The sequence below is a fragment of the Eriocheir sinensis genome, chromosome 4 (genome assembly GCF_024679095.1).
Source record: "Eriocheir sinensis breed Jianghai 21 chromosome 4, ASM2467909v1, whole genome shotgun sequence".
NCBI classification, from domain to species: domain Eukaryota; kingdom Metazoa; phylum Arthropoda; class Malacostraca; order Decapoda; family Varunidae; genus Eriocheir; species Eriocheir sinensis.
Genome location: NC_066512.1, coordinates 1,828,486 through 1,853,559, shown reverse-complemented (window position 1 = coordinate 1,853,559; position 25,074 = coordinate 1,828,486). Strand labels below are relative to the sequence as shown.

The following is a 25,074-nucleotide window of genomic DNA, read 5'->3' as shown; positions in this document are numbered from 1 at the left end:
AGGTAGCGCTAAGAAGAAGCCCAGGGAAGGACCCAAGTGCTGGACCTGTGGAGAAAAGGGGCACTGGAAGAATGAGTGTTGGAAAAATGTGCCCCCAACGAGGGACCACCACTCGGGAAACTAAGAAGGACTGGTTCACGGGGGCAACGACCAGTCTGTCCTGTACATGCCCCGAAGATATCAGTGTGCAAAAGAACCACCATGACAAGCTGCCAAGTGGAGGGCAAGGTTGATGGAGTGTTGTGCGAAACGCACATTGGTGCGGCCTGACGTGGTGAGTCATCGTCGGCTTCCTAAGATGCCGCATCGACTGTGCGGAGTCACAGGACACTACGCAGAGCTCAGAGGCCCAGTGGACGTGAAGTTTGAGCTCGGAGGAAAGAAAGAGTTCCTCTCTGTCTACGTGGCCGACATGGATGACACCACAATCCTAGGTATGGATTATCTTGTCTCCCACAGGTGCGAGCTGGAATTCCGCGCTAAGCAGATGACTGTAAGATGAAGGAGTGTGCCACAGACGACTGTGAACAAGTAATACCTGCCAGTGACGGTCAAGCGCACCACCATTATTCCTCCGAGGTCGGAGATGCTGTTACCCTGTCAAATTACGGGTGCCCCCCGGCTAGCCTGTGTGTGGTAGAGAGTGGAAGTCGATGCCCGGTAGAAAACGGGGTGATTGTAGGCAGTACGTTGGTAGACCCTGCTGCAGCGGAAGTGCCTGTCGTCGTGGCCAATGTCTCCTTCAGCCCAAAGAAAATAAAACAAGGGACCATGGTGGGGTTGTGCCAAGAGATCGACCAGAAACCAAGAACCTGTGTCTGCAGGAGAACCCTGACGAAGCCCCAGGAGGAGCTGCCTGACTACCTGCGCGACCTGTTTGACAGGAGCTCCAAGTGTCTAGAGGAACCCCAAGTGGAACAGCTCAGGGAGCTTCTCGTGAGAAATGCAGATGTGTTTTCCACAGGAGACCTGGACTTGGGGTGTACGGACCTGGTAGAGCACCACATCGACACAGGTAGCCACCGCCCAGTGAAGCAAGCTCCTCGAAGGATGGCACCAGCCCTTCGCATGGAGATGGATGAGGTAATGGATGATCTCCGGCAACAAGGGTTAATCGAGCGGTCCAGCAGCCCGTGGGCGTCTGCTGTAGTGCTCGTCAGGAAAAAGGACGGTTCCCTCAGGTGCTGCGTGGACTACCGAGCCCTCAACGATCTCACCATCAAGGATTCATACCCACTCCCACGGATCGACGACACGCTCGACGCCTTGGTGGGCTCCAAGTGGTTTTCAACACTGGATATGAAGTCTGGGTATCACCAAGTCAAAATGGCGGAACAGGACAAAGAAAACAGCCTTCTCCTACGGTCAAGGCCTGTGGCAGTTTAAGGTCATGCCCTTTGGCCTGTGCAACGCGCCGGCCACGTTTGAGCGGCTGATGGAGAGGGTGCTGGAGGGCCTTCACTGGAAGACGGCACTCATCTACCTCGACGACGTGATTGTCTTTGGCCAGACCTTCGAGCAGGAGATGGAAAGGCTATCAGAGGTTTTCGCCCGGTTTAGAGCTGCACACCTGAAGCTCAGCCCGAAGAAATGCTGTCTGTTCCAAAAGGAGGTCCAATACTTGGGACACATCGTGAGCGAGTCTGGAGTACGCACTGATCCTGAGAAGGTGGCTGCGGTAAGGGACTGGCCGACACCCACCAACGTGAAGGAGCTGCGGAGCTTCCTCGGGTTGTGCTCATACTACCGCAGGTTTGTGAAAGGCTTCGCTACGATTGCTGCACCACTGCACCTCCTGACGAAGAAGGGGCGCAAGTTTGAGTGGACAGCGGAAACTCAGGTTGCCTTTGAGAATCTCAAGGAGGCCCTCATCAGCTCGCCCGTACTCACCTACCCAGACCCCTCTAAGCCTTTTATACTGGATTGTGATGCCAGTGATGAGGGGATTGGTGGAGTGCTATCTCAGGCATGTGCCGACATGGAACGGGTTGTGGCCTACTTCAGCAAGAAGCTCACCCCAGCCGAGAAAAACTATTGCGTGACCCGGAAAGAACTCCTGGCAGTAGTCAAGAGCCTTGACTGTTTCCATGCTTACCTGTACGGTGCAACTTTCACCATCCGCACGGATCACGCTGCATTGCGGTGGCTGAAGTCACTGAAAAACCCTGAGGGCCAGCTTGCTCGCTGGATAGGTAAACTAGAGCAGCATCACTACACTATTGTGCACCGATCTGGACTAACACACGGTAACGCGGACAGCTTGAGCCGGCGCCCATGCCTACCGGAGTGTCAACATTGCCTCCAGAGGGAAAGCGTCCAGAATATGTGCCGCCGCACTACAGTGGAACAGACAGCGGAGGTGCCATGGGAAGACTTGGGAAAACTGCAGCAGGAGGACCGAGATCTGAGACCAATTATGGAGTGGCTGAGTCAGTCGTCAACGCGACCTGGGTGGGAAGTAATCTCGAGAAAAAGCCCTACCACCAAGAATTACTGGACTCAGTGGGACACTCTTCGGATAGACGACGGGGTGTTGCAGCGACGCTGGGTCTCTCATGATGGTCTTGACCACTACTGGTCCACGGTGTTACCTGTGAAGTCCCGGGAAGGCGTCTTGAAAGAAATGCACGACAGCATCACCAGCGGACACCTTGGGGTAAAGAAGACACTGAGTCGCCTGCGCCAAAGGTTCTACTGGGTTGGCATGAGGAAGGACGTGGAAGAATGGTGTCACGCGTGTGAGGTGTGCTGTGCAAAGAAGGGCCCCAAGAAGCGTCACCGTGCCCCACTGCAACTATACCAGGTTGGAGCCCCCATGGAACGGGTGGCAGTGGATATAGCAGGACCCTTGCCTCTGACGACGAACGGAAATAGGTACATCTGTGTCACAATGGATTACTTCACCAAGTGGCCGGAAGCCTACGCCATCCCTGACCAGGAAGCCACTACCATCGCCAAGGTTTTGGTGGAGGAGTTCTTCTGTCGCTTCGGTGTGCCTAACGAGCTCCATTCCGACCAGGGAAGGAATTTTGAGTCAACAGTCCTTGCTTGAGTGCTGGAAGCTTCTGGGTATCAAGAAGACCCGGACCACCCCTCTGCACCCACAGTCAGATGGAATGGTGGAGAGGTTTAATTGGACGTTGGGCCAGGAGTTGGCCAAGCAGTGCAACAATGATCAGTCTTCATGGGATCAGAAGCTGCCTGCGCTTCTCATGGCCTACAGGTCTGCCGCCCACGAGACTACGGGGTATTCACCGGCAAAGCTGATGTTTGGACGTGAGCTGCGATTGCCGGTGGACCTACTGACAGGAAGGCCTCCTGGGGAAAGCCTTCCAAGGGAGGCCTCCAGTTTTGCCCGTCAACTAGAGGAACGGCTGGAAGAGGTGCACCATCAAGTCCGAGGTGCCTTGAAGTTCTCCGGGGAGGCCATGAAGCGCGGTTACAATATGAGGGCAAGCCACGTTGACTTCAAGGAAGGAGACCGAGTCTGGCTTTACAACCCGCAGAGGAAGAAAGGACAGTCTCCGAAGTTACAGAGCCCCTGGGAAGGCCCTTACACTGTGCTAGAACGCCTCTCCGACGTGACTTACCGAATCCGGAGAACGGAAAAGACCAAGCCGAAAGTTGTCCACGTCAACCGCCTATGGAGGTACCACGGTCCGGGAAACTACACCTGGAACAACTACAGACACCCAGCAGCCGACGAAAACGCAAGGGACGTCCAGGACCGAGAGGAGGTCGACGACGACGTAGGCCTCCTGGCCCTTTCAGCCGAGGGAGATAACCTCCCGGCTTCGGCAGATGTTCCAGGGACACCCCAAGAAGCGGACGACGACGAGGCGCACCAGGAGACAGACGCGCAGGAGGCAACGAACAGAAGACAGAGACAACGCAGGCGTCCGCAGCGATACGACGATTATTATGTTTTTGATTAATTCTCTTACGTTTGTATATAGTTAAGTGTGTGATCGGGACGATCACAATTAAGAGGGGGGGATAGTGTTGTGCCGGAAGCTTCCCCCGGCGACCATAGGCCTCTAGAAGGCTCCCGGAGAAACGAGCAAAGGGGCGGGGAGCAAGGCGAGCCGTCCGCGCCCCACGGGGCGCGGCCAGGCGCCAGGCGGGAAGTGTTGCCAACTCGCATATATTTTTGCTACATGTTCTTGTATGATCTGAAATATACTGTAATATTCTAGACTGTACTGTTCTGGATATATATAGGAGAAGAGGGCGAGAGAGGGCCAGTCCCAGTCATAGTAAGCTAGTGGTAAGTGAAGAGTCCGAGTGAAGTGTACTACTAAAGAAGAATATTAAACTACAGAAGCTGTGCAAAGTGTTTACATATCTCCCTCCCACGGAGTCTCCTGACGGCGACACGGAACCCAAGTAACACGTCCGGCATTACAATATGATAAACACCTTGCGGTGATGAGTTACTCAGGATTCGGATATCAGAGTGAATCCCACTGACTGATCGCCATATAAGGCTCCACTGAGCCTAGGAGGTTACGTAAAACTTAACTAACCCTTATGATAGGTTTATAGTAGATTATAAACTTGACTTATCACCCAAAAGTAAGATAACGATGGCATGGGTTTCAATAGTATAGCATACACTACTCAAATCACGGTATTCGCTTGTCTTGAAACAATCATGGATTGCACTCAATACGATTAATTCTCAAGGTAACAATCATCGGCGAGTCATTATACCAACATGTTAGACAAATTAACTCCTGCATGCAAGCTATTTTATAAATTACTCTTCTCCAGAGATGACTAATTTCGGCAATTCAAAACACCCGCGCCGAATTCCTTATTCGTCAACTTAAAAAGCGAGCAAAGTTCCTACTTTTTATTAGGCAATGAGGCAGCACAAGAGAGAAGGGTAGCCCAGGAGTAGATTGAAACAACTTGTAGAAGTCCATGCAACTCTGTTTAAACTTTATCTTTCTTATCAGCAATGCTTTTAGCATTGCAATTTGAAGTTGTGTTTTTCTCAATGCCCACAACTTGTTCATGAAAGAAAAGACACGTTCAGTGGATCCATTAGTTCCAGGATGGCACATTATGAACTGAACTATATCTGACATGCGTTGATGGTTGTTTTTGTCTTTGACATGGGAGAATACTTCTACCCACCGCTGTTACGTATACCATATGAACATTATTGTTTAATAATTTGTGAATATAAAGCTTAAACAAGTGGCACTCAAATCACTCCGTTAATATAATGGTGATATCTGGTATCTCAGTGTCTCCCTTCCTCTTTATCCCTCCCTTACGAGGGTCCTGTCCTGCTCCCCCCAGCAGAGCTGAGGTGGTGGTGGTGATCGCACTCTTACCAACCCTGCCGAGATTACCGGGTTGTTCAGTGAAATTTGTCTGACCCCATTGTAACGATAGTTTTTTGAGTGTGTGTACACTGCCCGGCGGTAGTAGGTACTCCTCAGCATTCTCGCATGGAACATTTGATCGCTGGGTCTGTCGTCCACAGAGTCGTGGCACAGGGATGGTGTCATGCGATGACCCCACCTCGACCAAAAGCTCTTCCGCTTTCATGAACACGTCGTGGAAATGATTCTCCGCATCTGCTCTGAACTTGGCAAAAATGGTCTCGATGCCATGAATCGTGGCATAGGCTGACACCAGGTCGCCATCTTTTCTCTGAAGAGTTCAGCTCGGCTTGAGAGTATGCACCAATATACACTCCACTACAACCAGTCCAACGAGAAAGCGGGGAACACATATGGCGATGAGAAGCCCAGCGGTGGAGTCAAGTTCTTCCTCGAGAAAAACAGCAATGACAGGCAGAAATTCAACAAAAACCAGCACTGCGCCATGCCTCTCAATCCACCTGGTGGGGCGCAGAGGAACAAGCTTTTCTTGCTTGGCCGAGGTAAGCTTGACAACCTCTGTGAAGTGGAGAGAGCGCACATTCGAAGAATGAACTAAGTAGTGGACCCCGGTCAGTGTTTGAAGAGCGATCTTCATTTCCTTGATGTCACATGCCTTCATCAGTACTAGATTCTGCCGGTGGTTAAAGCAGTGGATTGGCTTGGCCAGGGTGTACTTCTTCATGAGTACTGCGGCACACCCTTTGAATTTTCCCATCATGGGACCAAGCACCAGAACGAGCTCTTCAGGGTTAGGTTCAGAACCCGCAACAGGAGGCGCGGCGAGTCTCTTCAGGAACTCGCTCAGGACCTTGAGAGCATGGCGCACAAGGCATACCCAGGTGCCACCCCTGACCTGCTGACGGTTTTGCTGCGTGATCAATTCATCGATGCCCTGGACAGCCCTCAGCTGAAGATACAAGTGAACCAAGCTAAGCCAATATCAATGCAGGAAGCTCTGGCACGTGCCATGGAGTTTGAGTCCTTTAATTGTTAGGTCTAGCTTGTCAGCGATACGACGATTATTATGTTTTTGATTAATTCTCTTATGTTTGTACATAGTTAAGTGTGTGATCGGGACGATCACAATTAAGAGGGGGGGATAGTGTTGTGCTGGAAGCTTCCCCCGGCGACCATAGGCCTCTAGAAGGCTCCCGGAGAAACGAGCAAAGGGGCGGGGAGCATGGCGAGCCGTCCGGCCAGGCGCCAGGCGGGAAGTGTTGCCAACTCGCATATATTTTTGCTACATGTTCTTGTATGATCTGAAATATACTGTAACATTCTAGACTGTACTGTTCTGGATATATATAGGAGAAGAGGGCGAGAGAGTCCTAGTCCCAGTCATAGTAAGCTAGTGGTAAGTGAAGAGTCCGAGTGAAGTGTACTACTAGGGAAGAATATTAAACTACAGAAGCTGTGCAAAGTGTTTACATATCTCCCTCCCACGGAGTCTCCTGACTGCGACACGGAACCCAAGTAATACGTCCGGCATAACAATACCTTGCCCCGAGTAGGACACCGACTCAGCGAATGACCAGTGTTGTGTAGTTCTCCAGACTGAAATTGAAAGAATTCGTAACATGACCGATCATGGCTATTAATCAGTGTCTGTACTTAAAGATAAATTGTGTGTGATGAATGTTCAGAGTGCTGGAAATAATTGTTGAATATTTAATTGTGATACTATAATGAAAATAGCAGATATGAACACTGAACTAGTTGTTATATGTGACATTATTCGTGAAAGAAATTAAGACACTCACGTACTCACTCACTACGATGTTTGAGAATAAGTGCATCGAAGCTATCTGACTTATTGAGGCTAACGTTGAAATTGTTGACGGCCCTCGTAGAGCGATGCATCAGCGGCGGAGCAGCAGGGCCTGAAAACTCATCTACGGCAAACGGTAGACACGTTGTACGTCTGTATGTTTTGTTTTTCTTATGTTCTTTCAGCTGTGCTTATAGTGAGTATCCTGCATTTGCCCTTAGATTGAAGTCCATATGTACAGTCCCTTATGTCTGCTCCCTTGACTAAATGAAGGCCTTTATTTTTTTATTTTTTTTAGCACTTAATTGTCCCCTACCATTGTATCTTTTTAGTTTCCTGATGTATCCTTAGTTGTATAATCACACTCTGTACTGCCTGGGGGTTGGGATGGCATGCTCCTCCCTTCTCCTTTGTTGTTTTACCTGCAACAATAAACTATCAATCAATCAATCAATCTTTCACAGGAGCTGCTGATACAAAGGCCTGGCTGGAGAGAAATCCCAAGCCACTTGTGACATCAAGATCAAGTGTAAACAAACCCCCTATCCGGCGTGCATGGCTGCCTAACCAGCCCCAGAAATCATCCCAGAAGAAGAAGGTGTGCTTGGCGAGGCCGTGCAGGCGTGTGCCGGAAGTCGCAGAGCACCTTTGACGAGGAGTGGAGAGCAGGCGCTGCCACGGGTCGGTGAGTGCATGTTGTTGGCAGTACGTGATACAGGCTTGCTTCAGGCCCGCGCACGTTTCTGGTTAATGTTAACCCTGACACCCCGTGTTTAGAAGTGTGAGCGACTCTTCTACGCGCATTAAAAACAGGAGTTGGTTCACCCAAGTCTGAAGTGTGCATCATCGCGCAACGGCAACCTACAGCCACACGGCGTGTCTGATTTCGTGGACACTGTATGGTGGGGTAAAATTCAAGTGTTTGCCCATCATCCCCCCTCACCCCCAAAACAAGCTTGGGGACCTGTGGGAATGCGGGGTTTCGGGTGGGGGACACGAAATCCGTTGCAATCGCATATTTTTTTAGTGGGGGAGGAGGAAAATACCCTAGATCTAGGGAAATTCCCTACATCTTGGGGTTTTATCCCTCCCACGACCTCTAAAATAAGTGTTTGCGGCGAATTTAGGGTAAAGGTCCAGTATAACTCCGGCGCCTTAATTTTGGACTATTTTCTTCCAAACCTCCACAAAACCTTTCATATACATATAATACATTAGTGATAAGTGGCTGACAAATGTCACCTTCCCTCTAACCCCAAGAAGCATGGGGACCTGTGGGAATGCGGGGTTTTCGGGTGGAGGAGACGAAAACGAGTAATTTTTGGGGAGTAAATTATCAGAATCACCTAAAATACTCCGGCAAATAGGTTGGGCTGCTTGTTCCAAAAAAAAATATTAGGTATGCGTGGTGAATCTGGTCATGGCTCGGGGTTATTTTAGGGTGGTTAGCAATGGTACGCTTGGTTAGCAATGGTACGCTTGGTTAGCGATGGTAGGCTTGGTTAGCGATTAGCCCACGCATGTGAGACCAGGTCGACCACGCGTGGTTATTTATTTTTTTTAGGACACATAGCCCAACGGGTGCCGTGCTGAGGGCCGGGTATACCCCGGCCCTTTCAGCCCGAGCCCCGGATGACCTTGGGTCATGGCTCGGGGCTGTTTTAGGGTGGTTAGCTATGGTACGTTTGGTTAGCGATGGTACGCTTGGTTAGTGACGGTACGCTTGGTTAGCAATTAGCCCATGCATGTGAGACCAGGTCCATCACGCATTCCTACAGGTCTCCAAGCTTGTTGGGGGTAGAGGGTAGGTGGCATTTGTCTGCCACTTTTTACTAATGTATTATATGTATACAAAGGGTTTTGTGAAGGTTTCGAAGAAAATAGACCAAAATTAAGGCGCCGGAGTTATACTGGACCTTTACCGAATTTAGTGTTCCTCATATGGAAACCACGCATTCCCACTGGAGGCCAAGCTTGTTTTGGGAGAGAAGTGTAGTGAACCCACCAAACGATGCTCACCTCACCGGTCTGGCGTGGCGCCCGCGGCCAGCTGCGTCCACATGAACCGCCTACACCACACTCATGCCCTCTTGCTACCACCGGTTCTAGTAGGCTGTCACCTCATCACAAGGTTTCTGTCTTGCTAGTAGAGTCTGTGGAACCAAACAGGTGTATCTTCATTGTTTATCAATGACACAGCAAAACCACTAGCTACCCGTGATCCGTCCAACGTTGCACCCTAGAGAGTACTGTGGGTTCTAGGACAAATGCAGGCTCTCGAACCTCCTGCCCAAGCTGTTCGAACACGTGAATCCTGACTAACTGCATTTCAAATCTGCTTCAAGGGCTCGTGTTGCCAGTAAGTGAGGCAGTTAGTAACAGTGTCGTAAGTGCCACCCTGGCCGATTTTTAGTTAAGTATGTCACTGTATAGCCCCATCATTCTATACTGTAGGGTGATGCTCGGGAAGTCAATATGCTACTCACAATATTGTCAGAAATTACCATTTGTGGGAGGATATGCCAGCCACAGCAATGTGCCAGAAGACGCGGGCGCGTGAGAAAAATTAATGGGAGTCAAAGTCGCGCTGCAGAGTAACCAATGGGGCGCAGCTTGAGTGATGTCACCGCTTCTCCTCCCCCACTTCCTCTCACCCAGTCTGTTTGCATGCATGTCCTCTTTGTTCTCCCAGGATTATGTACTATCTCTATTCATTATTATTATCAATTTTTTTCTATTATTATTGATTTGGTGCTCAAGTTGTGATATTGTACACACACACACACTACACAGTGGGTTAGGCTTACTGAGGACATCACTTAAAAAAACAAAAAAACAATGCTACCTATTGGATAGTTTGGAAAATGCATTCATTACACACACACACACACACACACACACACACACACACATAAAAATAAAATAAATAGTGTGAAGAATAAATATTTTATCACGCTTCATGCTTCTAATAACGAGTTCTTTTCCGAATGTGTATGGGGCTTCATGGTGCAGTGGTTAGCACACTCGGCTCACAACCGAGAGAGCCCAGGTTCAATTCCCGGGCGGAGTGGAAAAAATTGGGCGGCTTTTCTGATACCCTACGCCCCTGTCCACCCAGCAGTGAATGGGTACCAGGTATTAATCGGGGGTTGTGTCCTGTCTCCTGGGATCTGTTCCTTCTCCTATAATTCCTTCCCTTTCTGTCTCTCTCCGGCATATGACCACAGATGTTGTGCCGACTAAACAAAACTTTCCAACTTTTCCAAATGTGTATTTCAGAATTGGTGAAATACGCAGTTAAAGTAGCAACATTCAGAATGTAAAACAAAATAAAATATATTTTATAACTAATGTGCAAGTGCAGTAAATTACCTTCATTTTAAAACAAAGTTCAGCTCATGTGGTTCCAGAGATATTGCATCGTGAATGTTGCCAAACTTTAACTCCATTTTTCTCCACTTTCAGTTTTTGGCGCTTACGACACTGTTACTAACCGCCTCAAGTGAAGGTAATTGTGGAGATTGACTCCACGCCGCCAAAACACGATAATACGCCTCCATATTATAGTTAAGGAACGAATTACATGTCCCTCAACCATAATATGAAGGCTCAAGTACTTAAAAGTAGAAAAAGGGGGGAATCGGTTCTTTTAGGTGGGGAGCATGTTACAACTATACTTAAAAGTAGAAAAAGGGGGGAATCGGTTCTTTTAGGTGGGGAGCATGTTACAACTACTCTAATCGAACGTTATATAACCTAACCTCTAACTGGGGGGGCTTCACCCCCCTCGACCCCCCTGCTGACCAGCCCCCCCTGGCCCCCTCCCCACATGTATGAGGTGCCATAAAATCATTTTTTTTGGTGGGGGAGCATATTTAAACTACTGTAACCGTACTTTACATAACCTAACCTCGACCCCCCTGCTAACCAGGTGGCACAGCCCCCCCTGGACCCCCCCCCCTCACATGTATGATGCGCTGTAATTTTTTTTATTTTTTATTTTTTTGGTGGGGAGCTTATTTAATTTACTCTAACCAAACTTTACATAACCTAACCTCGACCCCCCTGCTAACCAGGGGTGGCTGTGCCCCCCCCTGGACCACCCCACATGTATGATGTGCCATAATTTTTTTTTTTTTTTTTTTTTTTTTTTTTTGTGGAGTGTATTTAACCCTTTCCATCCGTGACGCAGATGTCGGCGCCACAGTATGGAAAGGGTCAAGAGGAAATGGAAGAGGATTAATCCTCTTCTAAACCTCTCAATCCTCCTTTAAATTACTCTTAATCCTCTTCCATTTCCTCTTAAGAGGTTTAGAAGAGGATTAAGAGGTTTAGAAAAGGACTAACCCTTTCCATACGGTGATGTCGGCGTCGCCAGAGTGAATGGGTTAAACTACTGTAACTGAACTTTACATAACCTAACCTCGACCCCCTGCTAACCAGGGGGGGCTGTACCCTCCCTGGACCCCCCCCCCCACATGTATGATGTGCTGTAATTTATTTATTTATTTATTTTATTTTTTTTTGGTGGGGGAGCATATTTAATTTACTCTAACCAAACTTTACATAACCTAACCTCGACCCCCCTGTTAACCAGCAGTGGCTGTGCCCCCCCCTGGCCTCCCACCCACACACACACATGTATGATGCACCGTAAAAAAAAAAAAATTGGGGTGGGTGGGGGGCATATTTAATTCACTCTAACCAAACTTTACGTAACCTAATCTCTAACAGGGGACTTCCCCCCCTCAACCCACCCTGCTAACCGGGGAGGAGGGGCAACACCCCCACATGTATGATGCGGCGGTAAAACTGGAGAAGTAAAACAAAATGTGAGACCTTGGAAAGGTTATTATTCACCGTATAGTGAATCTCCATATTTCCTGAATAATGAAAATTAACATTGGCCATCACTTACATTACTGACGACGCCAAGATGGCCCGGCGGCTTCACCAGCCCTGTCCTCCGGAGCATCGCTATTGGTTGAATACAACTTAGATGTGTCCTCAGGAAAAAAAGAGTGTTGGTTACTTGAGAAATTGAATGGAAATTTTTTGAACACAAGTAACCTGCATTCGAACCTGCTTCAAGCGTTTGTACAATCATTGGACACAAGTGTTGACACACTGTCCACTGAGTTTCGTTCACCGGCCTGGACTTTAAAATATATACACCGCATGGAAAGAGGCTAATGTTCAGATGTGTCACTTCATATACACCTTCCATAATTTATTAGATATGAATTTGTTACTTGTGCACACTGATAACAACTTTTAAATTCGCGGACGAAAATGTCTCTTTACATTTCGTTCAAATTTAGTCATTGACAGCTAAAGTTGTTTACAAAGCTATTATGCATTTGAATAAATGCTGTATTCATTCCTGCAACGTCCTCGTTAAGAAAATATGAATAAAACATTGATAACGTGCACAAAAATTCTGATATGGTTTAAAAATATATAATGATACAACCATTTAACTCTCGCTTGACAATGTTATGCAATGACGTCATCGACCATACCAGCCGGCGCATTTAAGAAACTAGTAGGCTGTTATGAATTGAGTTGAATTACAAAGCAAAACATTTAAGAATACTAAGCAATTCATTTGCATTTATGAAACTAGGCTATTACTTTGCATTTATGAATACCAAGTTATTACTATGCATTTAACCCTTACATTACGGCAATCGAATATATGAGTGCGCTACCACATGGCCCACCCGTTTGGGGATCACATATAATCATCACACTCTACGCTCCCTGTGTTTCAAATATACCGCCAGTTCTTGACTCAGAAGAATGGTGGAGGCATCTGGCATCCGTACACACTCATTCATCTCCAGCACCCAGCCTACCGAAGGCCACAGATCATTTTCCACTTTTGTTCGGAATACATCTGTCATGTCTCGTGACGCGTCAAGCAGTTCCTCTGCTCCTGGCGGAAGTAGAGTGCAGGCGAATCAAAGTGACAGTGACTGATGACTGCTATGGTAGTGACATTGACAGAGGAGGGAGGGGCAAGTAGGGAGAGAGAAAGAGTGAGAGCAAGTGGGGTGCTTCCACGCGACGTGTCATGGCCATGAGAAAATGCGCAATATTTTTGACTGTCATAACTTTTTTATTATTATTATTAAAAGTTTTATTACACCACCATATATACTAGATGAATATACAGTTATTGCAAAGAAGAAAGACACTATTTCCACCTCTTTTAAATGCCTAAATTTTCCCCACGCACAGCATCCAGAGAAATATATCACCACCCATGCTCTAAGGGTTCAGAAAAGTAGGCTATTATTTTGCTGTAACTTTTTTTTCTTAAGAGAAATTAATCTCTCTCTCTCTCTCTCTCTCTCTCTCTCTCTCTCTCTCTCTCTCTCTCTCTCTCTCTCTCTCTCTCTCTCTCTCTCTCTCTCTCTCTCTCTCTCTCTTCAGAATGCACACTGACGACCAAAGCCAAGCAAGTATTTAGCTTATGGAATGCAGAAAATCTTATTACAGAGCGTGCACTAGTGGAAACAAGAGCATTCATTACAGATTTTTTAAAGACACAATCGTCGTGCAGTTGATGCTCACAGTTTCGTAAGAAAAATCCTAAAATAATATCTCTCACACCCACACACACTCTTTGGTCCTTGCACACACCCACACACACACACACACACACACACACACACACACATACGTCACATATAACTTGGATGTAGCTCTGCTGGATAGTTGTCGTCTTTCGCTGGCGGCATCCAAAACATTTAGGAAACTGTCAACACTTGTGTCCCACGACTGTACATGGTACCGAACCTGCTTCACACGTTGGTATGTGCTACAAGTGAGTGAATACATAGTTGTATAAACCACACTTACCAGACTAATACTAGTACATATATTCAAATATTCATTCTTTCCCTGCAGCATCCAAGAGTGGAATCATCTCCCATCTCATGTAGTTAATAGTCCCACTCTTGACACATTTAGGAATAGAATCTTTACCATATCCCAATACCATTCCTCATCCTAACCCTTATCCTAATCCTGTCCTGACCCCTTGAATCCCCTGCACAACCCCTGCATATCATTCCACCCAAGAGTGGCCCCCTGCAGGTCCACTAGAAATGAATGAAATGTCAAAAACATGCAGGCAGCAAAAACAAATACCGTCATTTATAGTCAATTTTGGGGGATTATTCACGAAAGGGTAGCCTACTCATTTTGAAATGCTGGCTGCTTATTTCTGGACAAAATATTATGCTGTTTATTATGAAGATAGTATTTTTCTCTGGAAATCACTAAATGATTGACTTTTCAATGCCTTTTGTGCACCTGCCGCTGCAGCCACAAAATTGCTCGCAGAGAGGTTCAACTTAACCCTTTCATTGATAAACGCTCGCAGCGAGCGTTAGGCATATTTGCTGGTGGTGCTAAACGCTCGCTGCAAGCTCCACCCGCACTCAAATCTCCCGCGTATGAAAGTGTTCCAACACTAATTCTCACAACACAGGATTGCCAATTGAGTGGGTTCTCCACTAAATTTGGTGGAAAATCATATCAGCCCAGCGTGGAAAATCTACGGATGAGTAATTGGTGGATGTTCTTGCCCAATATAGCAGCATTTTTGCATAGCTTCACCTATCACCTGACTGATTCTTTGACCAAATAGTTGTAAATATTGCAGTTGGCAATACTCCCTTGCCAGAATCTGAAGGAGAGATGTCCGCAGTTCTCTCAATATGGCTGATCATTCCGCATGCACCGATATAAGTGTTAACATTCAACACTCCCGTGCATGTATGTTCGCAAGAGAGGCATACATAACCGACTCCTATAGATCTGGACCTCCTCTTTCCAATGGTGTTTTTGGTTTTTAGCTGTGATGAATAGTTTTTGAGATACAGAGGTTAAAAGAGACCCCGCATTGGGCTGCCCAACTGCGCCTGAGGGGATAGTTGCATCCCATCCTGCGCGCAAGGAAAGGGTTAAGGGACCCGTGGGAAATTGGGGGTTTCTGGCGGGGGAGCATATTTAAACTACTCCAACCAAACTTTACATATCCTAACCTCTAACCGGGGGTCTTCGCCCCCCTCAACCCCCCTCCTAACCAAGGGGGACTGCACCCCCCTGGACCCCCCAGTACAACAGTATGTGAGACCTTGGAAAGGTTATTATTCTCATGGGGGCAATATTGGAGGCGCGCAGTGAATATGCGACAATTCTGCGAGGAGGTATTTCTCGCAACACTGGCTGGACCGCCGTTGCAGCTGCCGCCAGAGGAGGCTACCCTTTCATGAATATTATCCCGATATTGAGTTAAAAAAATATTTGTAATGTCGCAAATAGCAGTTTTATTAATATAAAGCCTACTAATTTTTCTCAGTGGTGGACAGCTTCAAGGCAGTTTAATAATCATAATCAGTGATCTTGTAAGTTAACAAAACAGCTATTTGTGACACTATTAATATTTTTTAACTCATGATCAACTAAAATTGATGGTATTTGTTATTGTTGCCTGCATATTATTGACACTGATGACTGTTCACTATGCATAGGCTAGCACACAGTATCCACAAAATCAGACACGCCATGTTGCTTCAGGTTGTTGTTGCGTGAAAATGCTCACTTCAGACTCGGGTGAACCGACTATAGTATTTGCCCAGACTCCCCCCTCTTCCCCAAAACAAGCTCAGGGATCTGTGGGAATGCAGGGGTTCAGGTGGTTAAATCTCCAGAACGCCACCCGTGGGACACTTGGACAAAACTTTTTATTTTTTTATTTTTTTATATTTTTTTTACGAGAGGGTTGCCTCCTCAAGCGAAGTTAATACTTACAACATAGATTCTTTTTTAGTCCCAGGATGCAGTGCAGTAACAAGTGACATTCGGAAAATAGAAGTGTGGGGGGCAAAGCCCTATATAATATATAGGGCTTAACCTAAAGAAATTACGAAAAGAACCTACATTTTTCTGTTTTATTTCATGATGACTAACATTTGTTATTTCCCAATCCCCTGAAAAAGTAGTTTGCAAGGAAACACATATCATACATGCTATATAGAGGATGTAACACTCAAATAACGCGAAAGAGAATTGCTTTGTGCCAAATATGGAGACTGGGTAACGAGTGTTTGTTTTTCCATAAACCAATAGAAAGCTAGTAGCTAGGGCATAGAAAAATTCAATAAATCAATAACTTCGTAATGAAGTGTTTTACCATGTGCTACTGCCACTCAGCGAGCGTTGATGCTGAATTTTTAACATATATGCCTCGGCCCGAGGGAATCTTAAGATGGCGGGTGCGGGCTTCAGGATTCTAACCAGGCTAGTACAGAGAAAGCCAATCCAGTTATGATAGAGATCAGTGGTAACATCCATCTCTCAAGGAGTCAGAGGGACACTACGGTCACTATCATGACTCACTTCTACTACTCTCTCGCTCTCTCGATGTTGCCATATGATAGCCAAAAGGGTTAAAGCACTAAAAAATGCCCCCAAAAAAGGCAGAAAAAAGCTTCAATATCATCAAAGCCTTAAGCAATAGCAATAACATGTGGCTTGGAGCGTGCGGGGCATTTAAATAATGGTAAACATAGGCGATTTAAAAATATAAGGAATAATGGTATCAACTTTCGATTTTCACAGAAGATGCCAGACATTTCAAGGGTGACTATGATGTTAATAACTCAGTATTGACCTCTGGGTCGAAAAATATTATTTTTAGGCGTCTTCTTCCCTTAAAACTACCCACATGCTGTCCAGAACACCACCTATCAACCTGGACTCTAGATTCTAGGATTAAAGATGAGCTCCAAGAGGGCAGCATGAGTCAATGTAAGATGGCGCCACTATAAACACTGGCCTGCGCCACAACGGGCTGGGCCATACCATCAGGCCCCTCCAAAAAACAAGCCTACCGGCGCCACAGGCGAAGATGTAAAAAAAAAAGAAAAAAAAAAAGAAAAGAAAAAAAAAAAGCATAATTGTCAGGCATGTTCTCTAACCAAAAGCCTTACCAACCTGTTAGCAGGCATTACCATCAAGTCAATCTGATTTTACAGTTGTTTTCGTGGTACCAGCGACCCACAACGTGGTGACGATCATGACAAATTGAAGGCACCCAATTTGGTAGTGTTGGCATGCTGGAGCAACGGGACATGTAAACATTGCACCAGACGAGCTGAACACTGTGGAGAATAAATGTGAAAAATAAACAATAAAAATAAACATAAGTTATAAATATAAAGAATAACTGTGAAGAATTAATATAATGAATAATTTTTTTTTTTTTTTTTTTTTTTTTTACGTTGTTGCCTATTGCGCCGGTAGGCATCTTCTCGGTGGGGCCTGATGGTCGGCCCAAGGCTTCTTCCAGGTGGGGCCTGATGGTCGGCCCAGCCCGTTCTGGCGCAGGCGAGTGTTTATAGTGGCGCCATCTTGCATTGGCTCATGCTGCCCCCCGGAACTCGTACTTGATTCGCTTGGATGGCTTCCTCTAGAGTCCGGGTTGATGGGTGGTCTTCAGGACAGCATGTGGGTAGTTTTAAGCCACTCGGCGGTGACTGAAAAATCCGAGTGGTAGCGTGGGGATTCGAACAAATGTGGAGTGTCTTGCTGGAACACTCCACTCAAATCTGCTATTAGCCTAAATATTTCCTGGTTTCTGCACGGCCGCATCTTTTGACCCTAATGATGCCCCAATGTACCCCAGTGTCTGCAAAAATGTGTCTTCACCTTAATGATCGTCAGGTGTCTTTTTACCCCAGTAAACATTCAACATACTTTGCAAAATAAAGTTTTTTTTTCAAGGTGCAGAAACAAGGAAATACTTCCGCTATTATTTAGCAGATCTGAGCTGTGCATTTCAGCGAGACTCTTCACATTTATTCAATGCATTTATTCTTCACATTCATTCTTCACACTTATTTAGCAGAATTCATATTTATTCTTCACATTCATTCTTCACACTTATTTAGCAGACTTCATATTTATTCTTCACATTCATTCTTCACACTTATTTAGCAGACTTCATATTTATTCTTCACATTCATTCTTCACACTTATTTAGCAGACTTCATATTTATTCTTCATATTCGTTCCTCACATTTATCCTTCACATAATAGGGCCGCTTTTACGGTATCTAAAAAATTACACGATTTTGAGCAAGGAGGCACAACGGGTGAATAATGCTGACAAGTATTGCGTTTCTGTTACTTAGCAGACCTGCGCTCAGTGTGTGCGAGACAGACTCTTCACCATGGTTCATTACATTTATTCTTCACGCCTATTTAGTAGACTTCACAATTATTCTTTTCATAATAGGGCTTATTTCACAGTGTGTATGCCCTGTGCATGTGTAGGTAATCTGGAACATCACAGGAGTTTGAGCAAGGAGGCATAACAGGTGAATAATGCTGACAAGTATTGAAGTTCTCAGCAAGCATTTGATGGTCAGCCTTAAAAAAAATTCTCATTTACTATTGAAGCCGTGCAATGTGTTGCTGTACTGTTTCATAGTTTGTACATTTATTTAAACCTTTATTATAATCATATGAGAGCAAGAGTATATGTTGTTTGCTAATAAATTGCATTGGTAAAGTGTTGGAGAGCACTCTGGCTGCCAGAGGCTCCAGTCTCTGGTACCAATGCAAATAAACAGCGCCACAAAAGACGACTGTGAGATCAGATTTTTTGTTGGTGGCCGCTCATTCATAATGATCAAAACAAAAGGAATTGACTGTGAAATTGGTCCTGGCCATGGTTCAGTCAGCGCTAAAATATCAAGGTAATTTTCTTTGATAGGATCAAATATTCAAAGTTTATTTTCAGCTCACTGAACATTTAACAGACTGCAGTTTCTCTTTGAGTCCCGAATACTAGTAGCCATGATCAGTTATGTTACGATTTCTCTCAATTTCAGTCTGGAGAACTACACAACACTGCTCCTTCGCTGAGTGTTGTGTTCAGGCTTCTTGTAGCTCACACAATACATGCATTTCTTTTCAGCCGTGGTGCAACCCTTTGATCAATAGTCTCCAGCACATTTGTAGCTTTGTGGGGCCTCCCCACTGCTCTTGGCAGTACTGTTGCCCTCAAGATGGCCATGATAATATATAATTGCATCATATCTGTCTCTCACTGTATATATTCTCCATTCTAATTTTAACTTGTGATTCTTATAAATCAGCTCTCTCATGGTTGGGTCGCACTTCAAAGTGTAGTGCATCATACCACCTGCTGCAGGTTTGCTAAAGATCATCTCAGTTGTATTCTCAACACCCTGAGTTGTGTGTAAGAACTCATTGTGGTCAAAGATGATATTTGTTTTTCCTTAGTCTCCTCTTTATGCACATTGCATATCATGATCTTTGATTTCATCTTTCCAACACTCTTGTTACTGATTTGCTCAACAGACTCCAATTTTTGAGCAGCCTCAGCCCTTGTGTTCTCATTGTCAAGGCTCATAACAATATTGCCTCCATTTGTGAATCTTGAATCAGTTATTTGAATGCCATTCAATGCCTGGGAGACTTCATCCTTATATATCTGTTGCCTTCTTTTCCTGGGTTGAAGTTTTCACAACAAGGAGATTCTTCTTAACTTTCCTGCCTCCCTTCGCCACCTCAGCCCAACTAAGACTTGCATGGTCAGCGCGAAGCACATCAGCAACTGATCCCAGCTCCTCCTGCACCTTCTCACCCCTTGATTCAATTTCATCTTTTACTGATATTTCTTTAGATAATTCTTGCTTAAATTCTTATAATTTTTCCACTATGTTAGCAGCCAGAGATGCCTTGTGAAGGCAAGGCGTGCAAATCCAGTTTATATTTTGCAGATTATCTTGCTTGACTTCCGTCAGATGAGCACATTGCACAAACAGCATGTGATCCATTTTGACGCTTCGCCTGTAAAATCATCACAGACGTAACACCAATCTCTCGTCCCTGGTCCTGTGCCTGCCGGCCATTGTCAACATGGCAGGTTCTGCGCAGAGCTCGCATGGCACACGTCCTGTCACACTCACAACTCACTACTCACTATGCTGACATGCACAGCTGTAGCAAGTGCTCCCAACACTACTTCCTTTATTAACCCGTACAGTGTTTAGTACGTATATTTACGTACCTCTTAGGGAAGTGTTTAGTACGTATATATACGCATGCTCTTTTGAGGGCTTATACGCCCTTTATTTTTGTTTGTGTATGTAACATTGTTCATTGACAGTAAAGATGAATAATTTGACGTCTTCGTATTTTTAAATAGACATTAAAGGGCCTTTCTGGACATTAGTCCGCATTCCAACAAAAATCATTATACAAGAAGGTAAATTACTTTCTTCTAGGTAATTACTCCTTGATTGTATAATCAGTAAGGCATGTGGAATTGTAAATTATGGTTCAGAGTAATCGGAAATGAAAAGTGATCGCCGGAATCTTCACAGTATTATGTTGAGCTTTGAGAACTACAGCTGTAGTACAGACGGCCTTGAAGCGAACGGTGTTGCCTGATGCGCATCCAACCATTTTGTTGTACTTACAATTCCTGTTTATTTTTGTAGGTTTTTGTGATGTACAGAAGTACTAATACATTACTCACGCTTTAGGCTTGTGAGAAGTGTTTGTAATGGAAAGAATACAGCCTCTAAAAAAATTTGAGATAAATTTCCCTTTCCTGGTATGACATCGCTAGCTCTGAGACGGAGAAAAATAAGAGTAAGAACACTCTAGGGTTCTATTCCTCACATATAAATAATATATATATCAAATGATTTTTTTTTTTTTTTTTTTTTTTTTTTAAGGGGCAAATACAATATATGAAAAAATTGCAACCTGGCATGACCCCTATCTATGACAAAAGATCACACTGTACGGATTAAGTAAAATTCAGTTGAAAAATGCTTGCCCCCGACTCTCTACATGACTCCACGACTGCAATAATGTCTGATTTTTCCTGACAGGCTAAGTCCTGCAGGTAATTAATTTGTTATGGCTCCTACAATATGTGTAATATACTTTTGAGGACTATCATCAATACCAGCACCATTTGCATGTGACTTTCCTAATACTGATTGACTGTTTCTGCCTCACCTGTACCAGATCTGAGAATGTTTGATTTGGGGCTGTACTGGAATCCTTATATATAAATTAACTTAGTCCCTCACTGAATAATACTTTGTCTGCTGTTTCCCTAAATGTTGCTTAATATGCTGATTTTTTATTTATTTATTTTATTTTTTATTTTTTTATTTTTTTCCTAAACATTGTCATTAATTATACTTCACAAATCAATACTCCTCCAATGTCCCCCTGACCCAATTGTTTAGTTACTGTGATCTTAGGGTATTTTAAAGTTTATTTTTATATTGTTTTATTCACGTTGCTGAAATTTGTTCGTTTTTAGACCACTGAAGATGACATCCTGATGTTGAAACGTTTGGTACCAAGTTAATAAAGATGGCCTTTGTGACCACGCTTGTTATACTCTTCCTGTTGAAGCTGTTTCTCCTATGGAACCCTAGCTGTTGCCCGAGCCGTCCCTCCCCGACCCAAAACAGTACAGAGTGCTCCGTTCTCACACTTGTGGCCGGCATTGAAAGCTACAATGCCTATCAGCGAGAGATGACTGAGCAGACATAGTGTTTCTGCTGTACAAACTGTCCCATGAAGAGCACCCATTTTTCTTGCAGGATCAGACAACCAGCTGTTCATTTCAGTTGCTCAGGAAAGCCACACACTGGATGCAGTTTTGTGCAACAGACCATCGAGCATATTTTACTAGATTGCTTGTAATACTGTAATGGAGACTGTTAACATTATTGCATAAGTACCAAAACTGAACTCTCACTATGCCATTACTTCATGACTTACAAAGGTTCCACCAGTCTTCTCAGCATCTTCATTTGGTTCCTGAGACTGATGGTTGTGGAGGATGCACAGGTATACTGAACACTCTTTGGGCTGGAGTGGCAAGTGTGTTACCTTCATAATGTTCTTTATTTTACCCTTTATTTTGGCTGTGGTTTCTTTTACAGGCTGACGACGCCACCGACGGCAAGATGTTCCTCCACTCAAGCACTTCAGCCGTGTCCCGCCTTCTGTCTGCTGCTCCTGGCCGGGCTGTGCTGAGCTGTTCTCTGCACACAAGGTGTGTGTGATAACCAAAGCATATTTCATACACTTTCTTTAGACAGTAGGAAAAGTTTGTAGTTTAACTTCTTATTGCTAATAACAGTAATGATTCTGATGAAGGTAAGAAACAGTATTTTCAGGAATAGCTTAATAATGGGTCTGCTGTTTAACCCTCCCACACACTTTCACGCCAATGATGGGTCTGTATGTTTAGGGCCCAAGTGCACTTTCATGCCATTGTTGTGAATGGGAACAAAAATGTTCTTTTGAAATACTTATGTTCACGCCACGGCGTCATTTTCTGGTTGAGCATATTTAATTTTTTATTATGTCATGTAAAACTATGACTAATACCAGAGCCACTGATGTATTATTTATAGGGGTGAGTGCAATCTTTGGGGTGAAAATTGACTGAGAAACAAAATATTTTGGTGCTGAAAAATTGCCTGGAGCTGCCCAGAATTATACAAATAGGCCCAGAGAAGAAAACTTATTGAAACTCATGGTGTGTGAGAGGGCTAACATTATTTAGTTAAAAATATTCTTATTGGAAGAGACATGAATTTGGTATGTATTTTCTATATACAACATAATTATCTTCTATTAATACAAATCAAATTAGAAGCATGATGATTTTAACCCGGTAGCAGCGACGGGCCAAATTTGTGGCTTTACCGTGTAGCAGCAACGGGCCAAATTTGTGCCATGATATAAACCCCCCAAAATAGATGATACATAATCTGATGACAAATGTTTTGATATACATTATGAAATGGTTTGTGTGGGGGGTGATTTTTTTCTCATTTTCCTCGCTTGGAGGAACATGATCCCCACTGCTACCGGATTAAGCACTCCATGTGGAAGTTAGGCAAGTCATTCAAACAAAAAACTGAAGAGCAAGTGTTGAAAATAAAAATGAACACGTTACCATGCGGAGTGACACCAACACGGGTGCAGCAGACGGAAAACTGAGTCTCTTCCAGCCTCCGACTGGCTGAGTGCAAGATCAACATGGTTGCTGATTGGCTGTGTCAGCTTCTTGTTCAGTGAGTCCCTCCTGGCCCTAACATTACCTTTAGGCAAGAGCAGCACAGCTGCTTGTTGGTTTGGTCAAACTCAGGATTGATTGGCTGAGGGGGAGAATAACATGGCCACTGACTGACTGCAGATTTATCTTGCTGCTCAGATTTGCCCAAACAGTGGCGTAGATTTCTTATTGTGACCGGGGGGATGACTGTTCACGATGATGTGGCCAGCGAAGCGAGCACAAGCATTTTTATTTATATATATATATATATATATATATATATATATATATATATATATATATATATATATATATATATATATATATATATATATATATATATATATATATATATATATATATATATATAATCACATTTGGTGTATTCTGAGGCCTATGTTTCACTAAAATTCATATATTTCAGTAATAAGATTATGATCAAAATGGTCTTTCACTGTTCATCAATTTATGAAGTGTGTGTGTGTGTGTGTGTGTGTGTGTGTGTGTGTGTGTGTGTGTGTGTATTTACCTAGTATTTACCTAGTTGTGACGTACAGGAAAAGAGCTACGCTCGCGCTGTCCCGTCCCGTCTGTGTGTGTGCAGAGATTGATACCTAACTCATTACATAGATATTTGAAACTGCAAGTAAGACATCCACACTTTAACTAATAGCATGTGTGTAGCGATGATAGTGAGCGGTTAGTTTGTTCATCTGTCCACACCCCATCTTATCTCAGTCCCAGGACATCAAACATGGTTATTCCACTGTGAGGTTTATTTGAGGAGAAACTAAGGCACAGTTAAGCACACGAGATCATAGAGTTAGTCACAGTCACACGAAAGCATGCATTATACGAGTAGCAGGTGTCACACAAGTTCTCTCCTCACACATCTACCACGATTGCTCACATTTACTCTGTCACAGTAGCCTCTGGTATGCCGCAGGTGGACTATACCATGTATTAATGCTATATGGTCACTTAACACAGGGAGGAGACTTAGAGGAGGAGTAAACAGAAGGAGAATTACCACTCATTATGACTCCTACCCCGAAAACCCCAGTAGCCCACGCTCAGCTGACCTCTCCCTGACTCACGCTTCTCCCCTCAGACCCCTCCCCTCTCCCCTCACGACATCCGATGCATTCCAAGCGCACATACACATTGTGACATTCAGGCAAATACATATTTCTACGATCATAACAATATCTACCGCCAAGCTAAAGAAAACCATAAATAGTAGGGTAACTATTTATTTTTGTTTTTACTCATTGGTGACTGGTCCGTTATAATAAAAAATCATAATCTACGATTACTTTCAATTATAATAGTAGCTGTAGTGGAGAAGGACGACCTGATTCCTGACTGAATTATGGGGGGGATGATTACATAGGGCATCCCCCCAACCCAAATGTAGGGGGGGATTAGTCCCCCCCTATCCCCCCCCAGGATCTACGCCCATGTGCCCAAAGCATGGCTTCCTTAATGACACAAGGCTACACGTTATAGTATACAAGCTGTGCCAGTCATCACACCTCAGACACTGTGTCTCTTCAGGCTTACTTTTGTTGGTTATCTGACATGACATTAGTCTGTAGTTCAGTGGTTCTTCTCCATTCCCTCCCTTGTATATCAGCACTGTTTGTACACTTCCAATAAAGTGTTGTTAAAGTCTGGGGCAGGTACTGAATATTGACGATTGCTGGACCAGGCATTGTAAACGTCTGGGAATGGTGTATTTTGAGCATTTCCATGTATCT

The 25,074-nt window shown here is 44.6% G+C and overlaps 1 protein-coding gene across 5 annotated transcripts in view; it reads left to right on the top strand.

Moving 5' to 3' along the window:
• The first annotated feature begins 7,665 nt into the window (after positions 1-7,665).
• The window catches only part of LOC127007921 (mitochondrial ribonuclease P protein 1 homolog), a 97,115-nt gene continuing 79,706 nt past the window's right edge, over positions 7,666-25,074 (top strand). For 4 of the 5 annotated variants that reach the window (XR_007760710.1, XR_007760711.1, XM_050879439.1 and 1 more), the window contains exons 1-2: positions 7,666-7,852; positions 22,191-22,303. Coding sequence is in view for 3 of the 5 variants with exons in the window: in XM_050879439.1 (XP_050735396.1) it covers positions 22,215-22,303 (89 nt within the window). In the remaining 2 variants the exon portion in view is untranslated. Of the gene's footprint in view, positions 7,853-10,632; positions 10,676-22,190; positions 22,304-25,074 lie in introns of all 5 variants that reach the window. The other variant, XM_050879432.1, reaches the window with a different exon arrangement.